Raw genomic sequence first — 17,096 nt, 5'->3', positions numbered from 1 at the left:
CTACTTCCCAAGACTCTTGTCAGGCTATAACTCCAGCTCCAGGGATGTGTCCTGCTAGTATTATTTTAGGATGCCTATAGTTATCCTAAAAGAGGGAACCTTAATTGAGATAAATGCCTCTTTAAGATCCAGTTGTAGGACATTTTTTTAGTTACTGATGGGGGGAAAGGACTTACTGATGGGGGAGGACTCAGCCCATGGCAGTGGTTCCAAACCTGAGCTTTCTGTCTTGGGCTCTATAAGGAAGCAGGCAGAGCAAGCCATGATGAGTAAGCCAGTAAGCAGCACCCCTCCATGGCTATCCATCACCTTCTGCCTGTAGGTTCTTCCTCCCCTGTTTGAGGAACTAAGACAAGATTCAACATTTTTTTTCTATAACCCGTGGGCACCTGCGTACTTATGTGCTATAAATGCATGTAGACACTTATAAAATAGTAAAAATGAATTTATAAAAAAAGTCTTACTTGGTGGGTAGGAGAAATGACCAGAGGCAAATTTTATGTAGTGTCAAGTTGTATCTGTTGCTTATGAAATAATTTTGTGACAGCTTTAAAAATAATTATTTATTTTATGGGGGGCACATATATCAGGTTGTGCACGTGGAGTTCAGTGGACAGATTCTGGGAATTTCTTACCTTCCACTTTGTGGAAGCAGTGTCTCTCTTATTTCTATTTTATTTCAGCCTAACTGGCCTAGGAGTTTGAGGATCACTCCAGTCTAGAGCTTCTGTCTTGCTGTAGTAGCATTGGGATTGCAGATTAGGGGCTCCACACATCCACCTTTAATTATGGGTTCTGAGGGTCTGAACTCTGGTCATCAGGCTGTGCTATTAGCCATTTTACGTGTGATCCCTATACCTGGCCTTATATGATATGATGTCTTAATCTATAGTATTGGTTGTAGTTTGTTCTGACCTTTTTTCTTATTATTTGATTATTTTACAGAAGTGACTTGTTGGGGTTATTAAAATGCATTGTTTTTATTCATTGTTTTCTTCCTGGAACCTTTAATATAATCAATTTGTGAGAATATAATTAGACCCTTATCTGCCACTTAAAAATGTTACCATATAGGTGTGTATTCCTGTATCAGCTTTTATTTCCCTCTGTATCTTAACATAGGTGTGCTGTGAAGATTTTTTTTAACTCTTTCCAATTCGATGTTTGTCATGTAAATGCGAAAGGTTAACATGGTCTTCCATGTTCATTGGCTTACGTTCTGCCTGCAGGTAACCTTGGATTGAAAATACTACCTCCAAATTGTTTATGTGAAGACTTTCTCAATGTAAACCATACATTATCTTAATGTAAACAGTGCTGTTGACATTGTCTTAGGTATTTTTATTTATATTACATATTTTAAGTATTTTAGAGACTTAATGTATGTCTGGAGATGTGTACAGACTATGAGCAGTCACCTGTTTGAGCCCCCCTAAGGATCCAAAAGCTAATTCTCCCAGATACTTACGATCTTAGGAACACAAGTGCACAAATGCAATTCATTTTATGAAAATAATGTGCCCATATGTTTTATATAATTTGCCTTTTTTTCGGGGGTGGGAAGCTGGGTCTTACTCTGTAGTCTAGGCTGGCTTAGAAGTCACTATGTAGCCCAGGTTGGCCCCCAACCTGTGACTGTCCTTCTGCAACAGCCCCTGGGTGCTGAGATTCCCAATATGAGCCATTACACCTGACTGTGGCTGTGACTTCTGTTTTCATTCAGTGATGATTTCAGTAATTAGCTAAATTATATGTGCAGTTGCATAATACTGTGGAGAGCTCTTCTGTGAAAATGTTCAAATTATCTCATTTGATAGATATTTGGGAAGTTGAACAGTGCTGGTATATGTATGACCGTTTTTTGAAAAGTGTGCACTGAGACTTGAGTATGTTAACTTTGCCCAGTAGTAGTAGACTGTTTCCAGTGTTTCATTCTGATTTATGTCTCAGATTAACATAGAAGAGTTACATATCAAGTTCTTACTGGTACTTTTAAGTATGTAGTTTGTTAATTTCTGCTAGTCTGGTGTGTTGTGATTTTTTTGTTTGTTACTGTTTTCTCCTGATTAATGGAGTGTATATTGTTTTTGGTTTTTATTTTTAATGTGGAGCTTCACATTAACTTTTCACTTTCAGTGTCAAATATATTTCATACACTTACCTACTACTAAGAACAAAAAAGTCATGACAGAATTAGAACTAGAAATACAATTGTTTTATATTTATCTTTCATAACTCATGTTTCATTGCCTGCTTTCAGGCCTGTTTAGCCTTTCTTCTCTATAGCATGTTACTTTAACCACATGTACATTTATTTACACATAAGCATGTATTAACTACATTTCACATATGGGAGAGAACATGCAGATTCTCTGGGTATATGATGAGAAGTGAAAGAGTTCGGTCATGTGGTAGTTCTTTGTTAACTGTTGGAGAAATCTCCAAACTGTTTTCCACACAAAAGCTGTATTAGTTTGCACCCCTACCAAAAGGGAAAGGGAAAAGAGAGATTTGGTGATGGTGGTCATTTTTATTGGTGTGAGATGGTATTCAAAGTAGTTATTATTTGTGTTTCTTTGGTTGCTAGCGATATTGAATATTGATACTTATTTTTACCACTGTTCATTCTTTGTTATTTGTTGATTGGTTTTTTATTTCATTGGTATATAATTTCTGCACTTTGTAAATTCTATATATAGACACTTGTTTGATGTATAGTTGGTAAAGATTTTCTCCTATTTTGTGGGCTTCTAGTTCTGTATGCAAAAGCAATAATCAAGTCTTCAAGTTTTTCTCCATTTTGGTATGCCTGTCAGAAGCCCCTGGTTGTGTGCCATTGCTTGGAATGTGTAGTTTCCACAGTTACCTTCTTGGGTTCACTTAATTTACTAAAGAAAAGGACTCAAAGCTTTATTAATGGTAAGGTGAAGAGGTGCTCAAAGTGAGGGAGAAGGGCTGTAGAACTTTTTTAGGTTTCCTGTGTCTGGGGTTCTCTACATACTAACCTTGGAAACTGGACTAGTCTTTTTAGTGTTTTCTGGAGGTTTCATTACATAGGCATGTTTGATCAAACCATTGACTGTTGGTGATCAACTTAACCTTTACCTCCTCCTCTCTTCATCCTTGGTCTTCCTCCAGTGACCAACTGCTATCCTGAACCTGCCTTGAGCCTTGCAGCCATCAGTAATCTCATTAGTATTATTTTTATAAGGACTTTTCAGAGTTTTATGCCAGAAAATGAAAATAAAGACCATATATGTATATTGTGCATATACATGTATTTGCAAATTTATATGGACTTTAATCATTTTTAATTTCTTTAATAGTTTTCCCCAGTGGGGATTTTGTGACTACATAGTTCTAGTCTTTACTAGTGTTTCCTTTCAGATTTAATTTCTTTGTAGGGATTTTTGAAATAAAAATAATTGTTTAAATAAGTTTCTGATGGTGTAAGAAAATGATTTCAACAAGCCAGATTTCTTCCATCTTGCATTTATGATCCCTATGCTTTTTGTTCTTGGCTAATTGGTCTGATACTGTGTAACTGCTAATTTTTATTTTTTCTTGCTATTATTCCTGTAGGTTTATCTGTATTGTTAATAGTTCTTCACATGTAACTTTTGGTTGTGATAGTTCTGTTTGGTGTGTCATTGTTCTGTGTATTTTTATGGGTAGTGTGATGTGCTTTTCCAGCATTTAATGAGAGGTTAATTCTCATACCTGTTCAGCTTTTTCTGTCAAGGATGAGTAACATCATTTTCTGAAAGTCAAGTTTTTCTCTGGAACTTGATATTTTTTAATTTTTGCGGGTCATGATTTCTTAGGCTGACATCTTTAGAGTAGAAAGTGCTTGGCTAGAGGTCAGTCTTCTACCTAGCAGGGCCCATGGACTTCCCAACTTCCTCAGCTTCTGCTTGTTACAGTTGGCAGCCCTCAGAACTCTCTGCAGGAAGCAGTAGATGGTAGTTAGGTTCAATTATGATAAGCAGAAGACGATTTAATAACAGAAGAAAAACCTATTCATACCTTTTAAATTAATGACAAATGACTTGCATTTTTAAAAAAAAATTATATTCATTCCTCTGACAAACTTTCTTAATTCAATGAAATAATTTTTTGAAATGATCATTTGTACTATAATAGATGTCTTAGTTTTTCTAATCATACTTATTTACCAAGAGACATTCAAACTCATTTTGATATGTAAATTTTTTAGTGGAGTGTAAAACAGGTTGACATTTTAGATGTTTTGGAGATTACAGATTACTTATTAGGATAGGTTTTGATTCTGAATTTAAATATTACAAGTTTGATTTGTTTTTAGCAGGAACTACAATGAAACAGCCATCACTTATCATTGTGTGATTTTTTTTTATAGTATCAAAGTTAAATGACTAGGTTGCGTAAGAGTTCATGTAAAATTCTATTAGTTAATGTAGTAAATTTAACATCAATATTGTAGAAAAGTTTCCACCATATAAAAAATTTTAAAAACTCAACAACTTTACCATACGTTGTGAAGGTTTGTGGTAGGGAGAAGGAAGTGAGTCAGTTAGGGATTTCCTACCCATCACTTTGTAGTTAGTTACCATCTCATAGAGTGGAAAGAAAGGATACAGTGATACCACACATCTGAAAGGATGTTGTGTTTTCTTTTGGAAACTAGGGTATTTATTTGTAAGGATGGTGGTGAATGCTTAGACATTACATTCTGACCCTTCTAAAGGGTTGTATGGCTTCTTTGGCTAAGTAAAGCACTAAGACTTGCCCCTTTTATTTCCTCCCGCCTTTTACTTTTAGAATCAAATATGGAATGATTTAGATAAGGGCTGATTTTATTCACTGTAAGAAACCCCCATCCTATAGTTGGAAACCAACTTTGTGTATATAATAATTTGATTTTGTCTTTTTATATTTTGTAATATAAAATTATTTTATACTTCATCTTGATTTTTTTGTTCAACTTATTCTGATAAATTCTTCAAGTCAGTCACTATTATTTAGTTATTTTAAATATTAATGTTCATCTAGTAAATACATACATTTTAAAAATAGGCAAAACAGTTGATTTATTTTCAATATTAGTCTAGTAAAGTATATTTTTATAAAATCCAGGTATTTTCAAATACTTAAAACATTGAGTAATTTGAACATACAAAGCATAACCTTTCCCTAAAGAATTTAAAGGTGAGTCAATTTCTTTTATTTTGTGCAATGAACTTTCTCATTCTTTAGATGTTGCTTTTGTCTTCAGTGTTCTTGTTGATGATATTTATACCTATTTTCTTTTTTTGGATTATGATAACTAATAGCTCCCCTTTTTGAATTTTGAATTTCCTAAGGACCTGACTTATCTGATTGCGTAAAATTAGTAGAATGAAAGATTCAAATAATGCTTTTGAGAAAGGCTATCTCCTCTGTCCTATTCTTTCCTTTTTGGCAAGCAGTTGAGGTGTAGCCTTTGAAAAAATTATGAAACTTTAACTTTTCCTTTCTTGAATTTTGGGTATAAAGAAGGAAATGAACACTTTCTCTTGATACAGGTGGGAAAGGAAAGTTTAAAAAAAGGATGAAGTTATCCTTTGTTTTAGGGCATCAGTTTGAATCTGTGGGTCACAATCTTGACAGGGGTCACATATCAGATAGCCTGTATATTAGGTATTTATATTATGATCCATAATAGTAGCAATATTAGGTATGAAGTAGCAGTGAAATAATTTTATGGTTGATGATCACCACACCATGAGTAATAAAGGATTGCTGCATTAGGAAGGTTGAGAACCATTGTCTTAGGGATTTGTCATGTTCAGTAATTGAAAAGTTAGAAATAAAAGATAAGCTTTTGTATTGTTTTTTTAGTGCAGTGTCTTATGGTAATATGGTTTGTTTTTTATAGAGAGGATCTGACGAGCTACTCTCAGGCAGTGTTCTCAGTAGTCCCAACTCTAATATGAGCGGCATGGTAGTTACAGGTAAGTGTTGCTGTCTTAGCAGCCCTCGTTTACTGTTTTCCAGGGCAGAACATTAAAACTTCGTTCAGAACAGCTTTTGTTTTGAAACCTGAAATTGATAATTTTCTGAGGAAGCAGAGTTTAAATCTGATTCAATTTATTTGTTATTGTAATGCTAGGGACTGAATCAAGCACTTGTAGGTGGACTTTTCTGTCCCGTCAGCCACTCCCCAAATAACCACGGCCAATAGCTTAGACTTGTTTTTAGCTAGCTCTTCTAACTTAAATGAACCCATTTCTATTAACCTGTGTGCTGCCCCAAGACTCCTTTACCTTATATCCTTACTTCCCATCCTGCTCACTTTGCGGCTCATGGTGTCTTCTCAGACTCCTCCTTCTCCTTCCCAGCATTTTCTTAGTCTGATTCTTCCACCTAACCTTATTCTGTCTAGCTGTTGACCAGTCAGCTCTTTAGTAACCAATGAGAATAATATATCAGTGCACAAAGAATGTTGCACAAGTGCTTACACCTGCCAGGGATATACTCTACCACTGGGTCATACCCAGTTTTGAAACTTTCCCGTTATCATACTGTTGTTAAAGATTTATTTTTGTTAACTGACACAGATTCTATATACTTGTTTACAGTTTGACATTAAGCACATACACTGTAATGATCAAATCTGGTGGTAGACAATATTTTCTTTATTATTTTATACTCAAAACCTTGTTGCCTGTACTGTAAATAAGAAACCAAAATTGACCAACACAATTATTTTCTATGTAGTGTCATCTTCTTTGCGCTAATAATATTTTAATGAATTTGCATTTTGTTGTCTACTTATAAATCTAAGAGGATTTATTTAATCTGCACAGAACTCTTCTTTGGTAAATCTGAAATAATATTTTAATATCTTTATCATTATTGTTATTGTAGGCGGAGGCTGTTTGTTTCCAGGCCATCCAGACTCTAAATAATCACACAGAAACTGTTAATTACCATACTGTTTGGCCTTTTAGCTTATGCATATTTTTAGCTGGCTCTTACATCTTAAATTAACCCATTTCTATTAATCTGTGCATCACCAGGAGGTTGTGGCCTGCTGGCAAAGTTCCCGCAAGCACAAGAGTCCTTCTCCTTCAGCAGCGATATGACTTCTCTTTGACTCCTCCTACTCTTTCCTCCTCTGTCTGCTTGGAATTTCTGTCTTGCCCTATTCTGCGCTGAAGGCCCAAAGCAGGTTCTTTATTAACCAATGGTATCCACAGCATACAGAGGGGACTCCCACATCATATTATTTGGTTAATTTACCTTAAAACTCTACATTTTACACCTATTTTCCTGAAGCCAGTTTTCCTTTTTCTATAAACAAAAAGGATAATATAAATAATTATCTTTCAGTTAATTGTTTCTGTTTTGATACACTTTGATGTACACATAAACAATCCTATTGTTTCAATTAACTAAAAATGGTAAGATTATATTTGCTAACTGCAGTATGCTGATGTAAAGATGAATTTCTAGTATATATTAATATTTTTCTGAATAGCCATTATGAAACTATCGTAGTGCCATATTCTGAGAATGAACACACAAGTTCACATATCTGCAGTTCTGCTTTGTTAAGTTTTTTTTATTTATAATAGTAATTGGTACTAGGAATATTTTAAAAGTTAAAATCTACAGCTATACATGAGTAACTGTAGTAGCCTTGACCCCTTTTCCAGTCATCTTCCGAATCAAAGTTGGTTGTTGGAGTTGATGAACAGAAAGTATAAGCTTAACTGAATGGAAACCCCTGCAGTGAGCCTCCTACTCCTTCTACTTCTCTGCAGAGAAGCTTCCCTGAACCAAGAAACTCATTGGAATTAGAAGCATGTGGGACTTGGGGGCATGGGTCCTGAAGAAAAGGAAATTGTACAAATTTAGGTAGACAGAATTGGTGTAGGGGTCATAATCAGAATTTTGATACTAGCTAGGTTGCATTTGTATTATAGGCTTTATTATGTAGATGAGATTATGACAACAGCCCAAAAGTAAAAACAAATGGGATTACTTTTGACAAAGTTCTTAGTATTTTACATTAAGTAATATAATGTTGACTTTAACATAAAAATATTCTGAAATTGAGCTTATATACTAAAATCTTAGTGATACCTCTAAGAAAAGATAAAAATGTAACTAGTACATAATCGTGAAAAAGCTGGAAGATTGTTTGATTTTGATAATGACTAAACAAGGTATGCATCTCTGATGGGTTGACTCCTGAAGTATATGCTAAATATATAATTCTGCAGTATGTAGCATACTGTTTTGGGTTAAAGATAAATGGGTTTGGTCAGTTGACCACAATAGAGAGAAGTCAAAAGTAAGTCCACAGATTTATGGGCAGTAGATTTATGGGAGGTACAAAGTCTTGTGAGGAGAAAAGAGATTTAAAGGAATACTATGTAGCATTTTGCCTTCCTATCCCATTGCAAGTGATTTTTGGATTTATGTTTTCCGATATAGGTGGAAATGAACTCAGTTGTAAATGTAAATCTGAAAGTTTTAAAATTTTTAGAAGAAAACATTTTCTAGGTAGTGACTCAAAAGTCATTGAAAAAAGAATTAACTATGTCTGCCCTTCAGAGACAAAGGCAAGCCATGTGTAGCCAAATATTTTTTTACAAAGAGTATAGCTATAAAAGCTAATATTAAAAGCTGGGACGTGGTGGCACATGCCTCCTAGAACTTGGGAGGCAGAGGGAGGTGGCTCTCAGTGAGTTTGAGGCCTTGCTGGTCTACAAAGGGAGTTCCAGGACTTTTTTTGTAGAGAAACCCTGTGTCTAAAAACCAAAACAAAAAACTAATAACAAGATTGTATATAAACTTATAAATGGGCAAACTCATGTTTAACAGTAAGATTATAGATTATGAACAACCCAGTTTTAGAAATTGATCAAAATACTTGAACAGATATTAGGCAAAGAGAAATAGTCCTCAGTCAGTGATGGTCCCTAAAGGCTGGTCCAGAAAAGTGATAGACTTCAAGATGAATGTGCGTGCTTATTTCATTTTTTTAACATTGTTTTTAACCAGAGTACTATCTTAATGCAAAGGTAGTTTGTAATGAATTATAGGAGATCTTAAGAATATTTTGAACAAACAACAATATAAGATAGGCAGTTGTGAGGAAGGTAATTAGAAAAGAAGCCAGAGCAACATGATTCTTTCACAGGGTCCAGTATGAGATTGCTCTCTTTACTCATTAAGACGTTGATATTGGGCTGGGGAGAAGGCTCAGCGGTTAAGAGCACTGCCTGCTCTTCTAAAGGTCCTGAGTTCAGTTTCCAGCAACCACATGGTGGCTCACAACCATCTGTAATGAGATCTGGTGCTCTCTTCTGGCCTGCAGGCATACATGCAGACAGAATACTGAGAATAAATAAATAAAAAATTCTAAAAAAAAAAGACGTTGATATTAGATTGAAATAGGAAAACAGGATTTGACTTAAGAGTAGAAATAGTTTTTAAAGTTTCATTTGTTTGGATTTTAAGAGTAGAAACTGTCCTTAAAGTGCTTCAGAACTGAGTACTATATGATAAACGGTACGCTTAGAGGCTTCCGGGATCCTGGAAGCCTCAGCAGGCGTTGGCTGTCAACCTTAGTAACCTACATGTGATTCCTGGGGCCCACCTGGAGCAGAGCAGTGACTGAGGCAAGTTGTCCCCTGGCTTCATGTGTACACTGTGGCATCATAAAGTATTTAAATTTTATTTTAAAAAGTATCTGTGAATATATTAGCATGTATAAGAATTTTTCATGTCAATAGACGTCTTAGAAATACACTTGAGTATTTAGTAAATTACGACCAACTGATTAGATATAGAGATGCCTTACACACAGTTCCATATGAAATATTATCGAATCTATAGGCATCTGTAATTACAGAGAGGTTTTTTTGGTGAAACTTTATAATGAATGCAGATTTATTTATTGAAATGGATACTGCCAGTACTTTAATGATTCAAAAGTACGTACTTTTACTTCATTATGTTGTTGTTTCATTCTGTTTTATTATTTGTTTTTAGTAAGCTCTTACTGTGCCCAATGTAAATTAAACCTTGCCATATGCTTATAACATAGAAAAACCATCTGTAGAGCTTTCCCTAGTTGTTCATAGATATAGAATGGGACTTTGCAATGTATCTCTTTGGGTTAAGGGAGTTCGCTGTTATTTGTTAGTCTGTAAAACAAATTAAATGGTGATACACTTATGTACTTGGACAGTTTTTATATGAAGTTGAATCTTAGCCAGGCAATAGTGGCTCACGCCTTTAATCCCAGCACTCTGGAGGCAGAGTGCGGGGGGGGGGGGGGGGGGGGGNGGGGGGGATCTCTCTAAGCCTGTCTCAAAAACAAAAAAAGAAAAAAGAAATTGAATTTTAATTTCTTTGCTGATTACTTATTCTCTCTACATAGACTGTGCACATGGCTAAAATTTCTCCATTCTTTTAAAAGCCTAATTTTAGTTTTTCAAAAATTCATACTTACTCACCTATATTCTAAGATTATTTTTGGCTTTTCATAAAAATAAGGAAAATCTGTGTACTTTTGTCTTACTAAAATATAAAGAGTGTTTTTGAATATCTTTCAGCCAACGGTAATGATAGTAAGAAGTTTAAAGGAGAAGATAAAATGGATGGGGCGCCCTCTCGTGTACTTCATATTCGAAAATTACCTGGTGAAGTGACTGAAACGGAAGTCATTGCTTTAGGTTTACCTTTTGGTAAGGTGACTAACATCCTTATGCTGAAAGGAAAAAACCAGGTACAGTTCTTCAAACATTGCTAACATGCTAAACCTCACACAGAATGAGAATTGTCTGTTACCTCATTAAAAAGAAGTCTTTTTTTTAAATAGCAGAAACGAGGGACACTAGTAGCACCTCTTGCTTATTGGTGGCACTAGTAGAAATCAGTCTTAAATTTTAGATACTCGTTCAGTAAATGTAACAGTAGCAGTAAGGTCCAGATATATTAAACATGAAATTTTGTTTAAAAATATTTAATGATTCTATTTAGAAGAATTTATGAAACTTAACATTCTCTAAAATATAGCTAATGTTAAAATTATGGCGGCCATTTAAAATTTTTCCCTTTATATTTTTTAAATTAGACCTCTGGGTAGTAATAGTAAAATTCTGGTACTAGAAAATGTTTTATTTTTTTTTCTAGTTTTTGTTAGAAAGAAACGGATTTATGGGGTAGAGAATATCATGTAAGTCATAGATGGAATACATAGTTTGTTCTCAAAGGGTATTGCTTGAATTAGCTCGAATTGTATATTTAAAATTAAAATATTTCTAAGATGTATTATTTTCAAACTATTTATGTGTGTGGGTATATGCATGTGAGTGGAAGTACCTAAAGAAGCCAAAGAATTGTAGTTTAAGGCACTTGTGAGGCACTATATACATGGATGTTGGGATGTAAGCTTGAGTCCAAAGCAACAAGCTCTTAAAACCCACCTCTTCCAGTCCTTCAATAAGATACGAAATTCTCTTCATTAAAATGTTGTTGTAAATTGAGGGTTGTAGTCTAGGCAATGTTTAATTAGCAAACTAGATTACACAGATACTTGAGTTTGGGTTAAAATTTGTAGTTCTTATTTAAAGATTTAATTCATAGTTTTTTGGTTTTTGTGCTTTTTTTAAAACTCATTTTCAGGCATTTTTGGAACTGGCAACAGAGGAAGCAGCTATTACTATGGTTAATTACTATTCTGCTGTGACACCTCATCTTCGTAACCAACCAATTTACATCCAGTACTCCAATCACAAAGAACTAAAGACAGATAATACACTAAACCAAGTGAGTGTATATAGGTACCTAAATAATAGAGCTGATAGCATCTTACGAATCTCATAAATAGTATATATGAATAGAAAATAAATTGCTTCTATATGCATTTTCTTGTTATCTTTAGAATATTTTAGTTTATATGTGTACATATTGAATATTTATAAAAATATGTGACTTTCTGATATTCATTTTCATGGTCTAAATGAATATTAGATTAGTTTTACTATTTAAGTACTTTGTCAGAAATTTCTATTTCTGGTTACATTTTAAAGTTTTTAGTATGGAAACTAGAACTGAGAGTTGGTTGAACATGTTTGAGGTCCTGGGTTTATATTTATATAGTTCTAGTACCAGACAGCAAAACGAACAAACACTGACAAGTATCTGTAGTCACAGCTGGAGCTAGAGTTAGATGTAGGAGGGGAAGCTGGAGAAGTTGGAGAGACCGTTGATGAGATTGAACTTGTTACTATAAATTGTACTATTCTGTTGCTTAAACTTAAGTTAGGAAATGCAGTGTCTGCGATTGATTCTTAGTATTCTTTTCAGTATCAAAGTTTTTTGCTTTTATTTTTTACCCTAAAGATATATTTTCTTGGAAAAAACTAATCAAGATTGTATGAATTTGTCTTTTGAAAATATAGTACAAAAGATATTTTAAATTAATGTTAAAATAGATAAGAATTTTTTAGACCCAAACATGTTGAATTGCCATAATGGTCTAAGAACTTTCATTTTCTTTAATTTCGTGCTTTTAATGCTTACTATATGTATTTGCTTCAGTAAGATAGGAATGTATCTGGCTATTTGTTATATCAAAAACTTCATTTCTTGTAGATTTTCCTCACTTTGTGAAAAGTGACTTGAAATTATTTTTAATAACATACGAAAAACAAGCTGTAAAACTTTCTTAAGGGATAGGGTTAACATGCCATGTGCTTTTATTGTTTTAATTTGTAATAAAGATTTCATTCACTTTGAATCGAAGAAGTCAGAAAGTATGCCAAAGGAAGTTATCTGTTCTGTACCTCTTATTCATGTTTTTTTTTTTGCATTTATTTAATATCTATTGGCAAATCATGAATGTACGTATTTAAGGAGTACAGTGTGATATTTTTATATTTGTCCTTTGTGGGGTAATCAGATACTAGCTTCTCTACTACCTGAAATACCTAATTTCTCAATGGTGAGAATGTTTAAAATATTTTGAAATTTACAAGTAGCTGTAATTTTCATGATTTGTCATAGACCACTTAGACCTATCCTGATCAAAGATCATCCTTCAAGGGTCCTTTTTGCCCTTGAAGCCAGTCTTCTTGCTACTTTTATGAGCTTGATAATGTGAGGTTCTTGATGTGAGGTCATGTACAGCATGTCTTTCTATATGCATTTTATTACACTTAGTAAACTGTCTCCTTAAAAAGAAACTTATCCCAGTTTTATTTATTGTTTTAATTTTTGATATTTTGAACACATCATTTTGTGTATTATTATGGATAAATTAAATCCAATGTCTTGAACCTGGTAGTTGAATACTCTCACTGGGCTGTGCCTTCCATCATCAGTTGAGAAGATTGAAAAGAAAGAAATATACAAGAAAGGGAACAATAATAGGGAATCCCTAGATAGATAATTTTAAATAGTAATGGCTACTTAAAGCTCCAAATAGAGGGGACTTTAGCATAATGAAGTTCAAAGTGATTAGGGAATAAATCACTTAGTCTTGTCTATTTGATTACATTACAGAAGGAATGTTCAAATTAAGTCAAGTTTTTAATTTTCAAAAGCCCTTTAGTGTTTTTATTTTGTGTGTTTTTACATTGTAGTTGAGCACAGAGAATACATTTCAGTTTTTTGAAGATTCTAAGTACAGTTTATTTTTAAAATAGTTTTGCAGAGTTTGAGTGGTATCTCCTTCAGTTTTACCTTTTAGTTTATCTTGTTCTTATTTTCCTTTCTTGCTCTTCATTTTTATTCAAGTTAGAATGCAAAATTAGAATTTTCTGAGACTACATGATTTTCTCCAGACTAAAGTGATGAGGAATTGGATGTCATGGTAGAACCACTCTGCCCCACCATCCCCGTCACAGAGCCGTTTATTTTGAACTAGCAAACATGCCTTTTAGGACCTTTGATTCTTTTGAGGGATGTTTTGCTGTTTTTAGTATTGAGATGATGAAGCAAGAATTGTGTTGCTTATTCATCTTCTAGACTTTGTATTAATCTGTGTTTGTGCTCCCTATCTTGTCATCCTGCCAGTTGTTGCTCTGATACCTTTCTTTTATTGTTGTTGCCAGTTCAATTCCCAGCTAGCTGTGTGTTCACTGTTTTCTTGGTCTGTTTCCATTCATTTTCTTTGTTCTGGAAATTTGATAAAAATCCTTCTCAGCCTGTTGTTAGTATTTGATGCATGGTATTCACTTATAGGCATTTTGATATTTCATAATAGAAGAGAGGCAAGTAAATATGTGTTACCATAAAGTACTCTAAAAATATCCTTCAGAATATATCTGGAAAATTTTTCAACAGTTATATGAGAAACCACCTTATTTTATTTTTACTTTTAATTTTTAAATTCATCTATTTTTTTTATATCTGAGCTTTAGCCTCTCCCCATCCCCCAGTCTTTTTCCACCACCTCCCCTTCTCTCCCCCATTCCCTAGCCCCCTCCTCTTCAGTCTGCATCCAGGAAAGGGCTGTTCTCCCATGAGTATCAATAAAACATGGCTTATCAAGTTGCAGTAATACTAAGCACCTCCCCATTTATTAAGGCTGGACAAGGTGACCCAATATGAGTAGTAGGATCCCAAAAGTCAATAAAAGAGTTGGGGGCAGCCCCTGTTGTAGCTGTTAGGAGTCCCACAAGAAGACCAAGCTACATAACTAACATATATGCAGAGTGTAGGTTAGTCCCAGGCTTCCTAGTTGTCCGTTCAGTTTCTATAAGCTCAGGTTGGTTGGTTATGTGACCCTTGGTGTGGTGTTCTTGTCCCTTGTCTCCTCTGGTTCCTACACTCCATTCTCCTCCTCTGGATTCTGAACTCTGCTGCCTGTTTGGCTGTGGTTCTGTGCATCTACCTCCATCAGTTGCTAGATGGCGCCTCTTTGATGACAGTTGGGCTAGGCTCCAGTCTGGTCACAGGAGATGGCCAATTCAGGCTACTGCTATTGCAAGGTGTCTAAGCTGGAGTTCTCCACTTAAGTCTCCTGGGATATTTCTGTGCCAGACTTCTGACTCCGAAATGCCCTCAACACTCTCCCTCTCCACTCATTCCCCTCCATCCTGATCACTCATGTTCTCATCCCCACTTACCCTCAGTCCACTCATGAAATCTCTTCTATTTCCCTTCCTAGGGAGATCTGGGTCGTCCTCCTTCCCTAGTCTCTCTCTGGCTCTGTGAACTGTAGTATAGTTAGCCTTTATTTTACAGCTAATATCCACTTGATGAGTGATTACGTACCATGTTTGTCTCTATCGGTCTCGGTTACCTCTCTAGTTCTGTCCATTTGCTGTTTTCCTGGTGTCTTTAAAACCATTCCTAGATTGAGGAAAATCTAGATTGTTTTCAGGTTCTGGCTATTACAAATAAAGCTACTATGAACATACTTGAGCAGTTGTCCTTGTGGTATGAATGAGCATCTTTTGGGTTTATGCCCAAGAGTGATAGAGCCAGGTCTTGAGGTAGGTTGATTCCCAGTTTTCTGAGAAACCACAACACTGACTTCCAAAGTGACTGTACCAGTTTGCACTTCAACCAGCAATGGAGGGGTGTTCCCTTACTCCACATCCTCTCTAGTTAACACTTGAAGTACTATATTGACAATATATGGAGAGAGTGGACAGCCTTATCTTATTTCTGATTTCAGTGGAGCTGCTTTGAATCTCTCTCCGCTTAATTTGATGTTGTCTGTCGGTTTAGTGTAAATTGCCTTTTTTATGTTTAGGTATGTCTCTGGTATCTCTGATCTAAGACTTTTTATCATGAAGGAATGTTGGGTTTTGTCAAAGGCTATTTTAGGATTAAGAAGATGATCATATGTTTTTTTCCCCTTTCAGTTTGCTTATATGGTAGATTACAATAACAGATTTCATGTGTTGAACCATCTCTGCATCTCTGGGATGAAGCATACTTGGTCATAGTAGATAGTCTTTTCTATGTGTTTTTGGTGTGAAATCTATTCCCTGAGTTTTTCTGGTGTAGTTAATTAACTTCCTGGGATTGGAGTTTTCCTTCCAGTACCTTCTTTAGGGCTGGGTTTTTGTGTTGATTTTTTTGTTTAAATTTGACTTTATCATGAAATATCTTGTTTTCTCCATCTATGGTGGTTGACAGTTTTACTGAATATAGTAGTCCAGGCCCTTCTGGAATTTAGGGTCTCCTTTGTGAAGTTGGTTGTGATTCTAGTAGGTCTGTCTTTATATGTGTTACTTATTTTTTTTTCTTACTATTATTTCTCTTCATTCCATGTGTTTAGTTTTTTGATTATTATGAGGCGAGGGAATTTTCTGAATCAATCTATATCTGGTGTTCTGTAAACTTTTTGTGCCTTAAAAGGCATGTCCTTATTTCCTTATTTTGGTTGGGAAAATTTTCTTCCATGATTTTGATAAATATATTTGGTGGATTTTGAGCTGTTTCTTCTCCTCCCTCTATTCCTATTGTTCTTTGCTTGGTCTTTTCATGGTGTCCCAGATTTCCTGATTGTTTTGTATTAGGAACTTTTTAGATTTAACTTTTTCCTGAGAATCAGCTTCCTTTATTGTTTCTTCAACAGTTGAGATTCTCCTCCATCTCTTGTATTCTGTTGGTGATGCTTGCATCTGCAGTTCCTGTTAATTTTTCCAAATTTTCCATTTTCAGGATTCCCTCTGTTTGTGTTTCCTTTTTTGCTCTTATTTCTGTTTTCATGTCCTAAATTGTTTTTTATCTTGTTATGTTTTGTTTTCTTATAGGGATTTACTGATTTCAAATATTTTTGTCTTTTCCTCAATTTCTTTAAGGGAATTTGTTCATATCCTCTTTAAGGACCTCTATTATCTTCATAAAGTAATATTTTAGGTTGTTTTTTTTTTTTTGTGCTTCAGCTGTGTTGGATTGCTCAGGTCTTGCTGTTGTAAGATAGCTGGGAATAGTGATGGAAGATTGCCTTTTCTGTTAATGATTACTCCATGTAGGCATCTGAATTTGGGATGATTTTAGAACTAGGTGTTAATTCCTGTATATGTTACATGGGTGGTTTGTTTCTTGATTTTTCTCTCGGGTCTTCTGGCATAAATGATCAAGGGTTTGGTGAC

At 34.7% G+C, this 17,096-nt stretch overlaps 1 protein-coding gene across 4 annotated transcripts in view; it reads left to right on the top strand.

Annotated features, from left to right (window-relative positions):
• Ptbp2 (polypyrimidine tract binding protein 2) overlaps nucleotides 1–17,096 on the top strand; it is a 58,039-nt gene that overhangs the window by 12,806 nt on the left and 28,137 nt on the right. For all 4 annotated transcript variants that reach the window (XM_050136896.1, XM_050136811.1, XM_050136721.1 and 1 more), the window contains exons 3-5: nucleotides 5,897–5,972; nucleotides 10,593–10,765; nucleotides 11,665–11,808. In XM_050136896.1, coding sequence (XP_049992853.1) covers nucleotides 5,897–5,972; nucleotides 10,593–10,765; nucleotides 11,665–11,808 — 393 coding nt within the window. The remainder of the gene's footprint in view (nucleotides 1–5,896; nucleotides 5,973–10,592; nucleotides 10,766–11,664; nucleotides 11,809–17,096) is intronic.

This window comes from Alexandromys fortis, unplaced genomic scaffold (assembly GCF_014885135.2).
Source record: "Alexandromys fortis isolate MF-2015 unplaced genomic scaffold, M_Fortis_MF-2015_v1.1 scaffold_19, whole genome shotgun sequence".
Taxonomy (NCBI): domain Eukaryota; kingdom Metazoa; phylum Chordata; class Mammalia; order Rodentia; family Cricetidae; genus Alexandromys; species Alexandromys fortis.
Note: the sequence above shows the minus strand (reverse complement) of the source record. Positions and strands in the feature narration are given on the sequence as shown.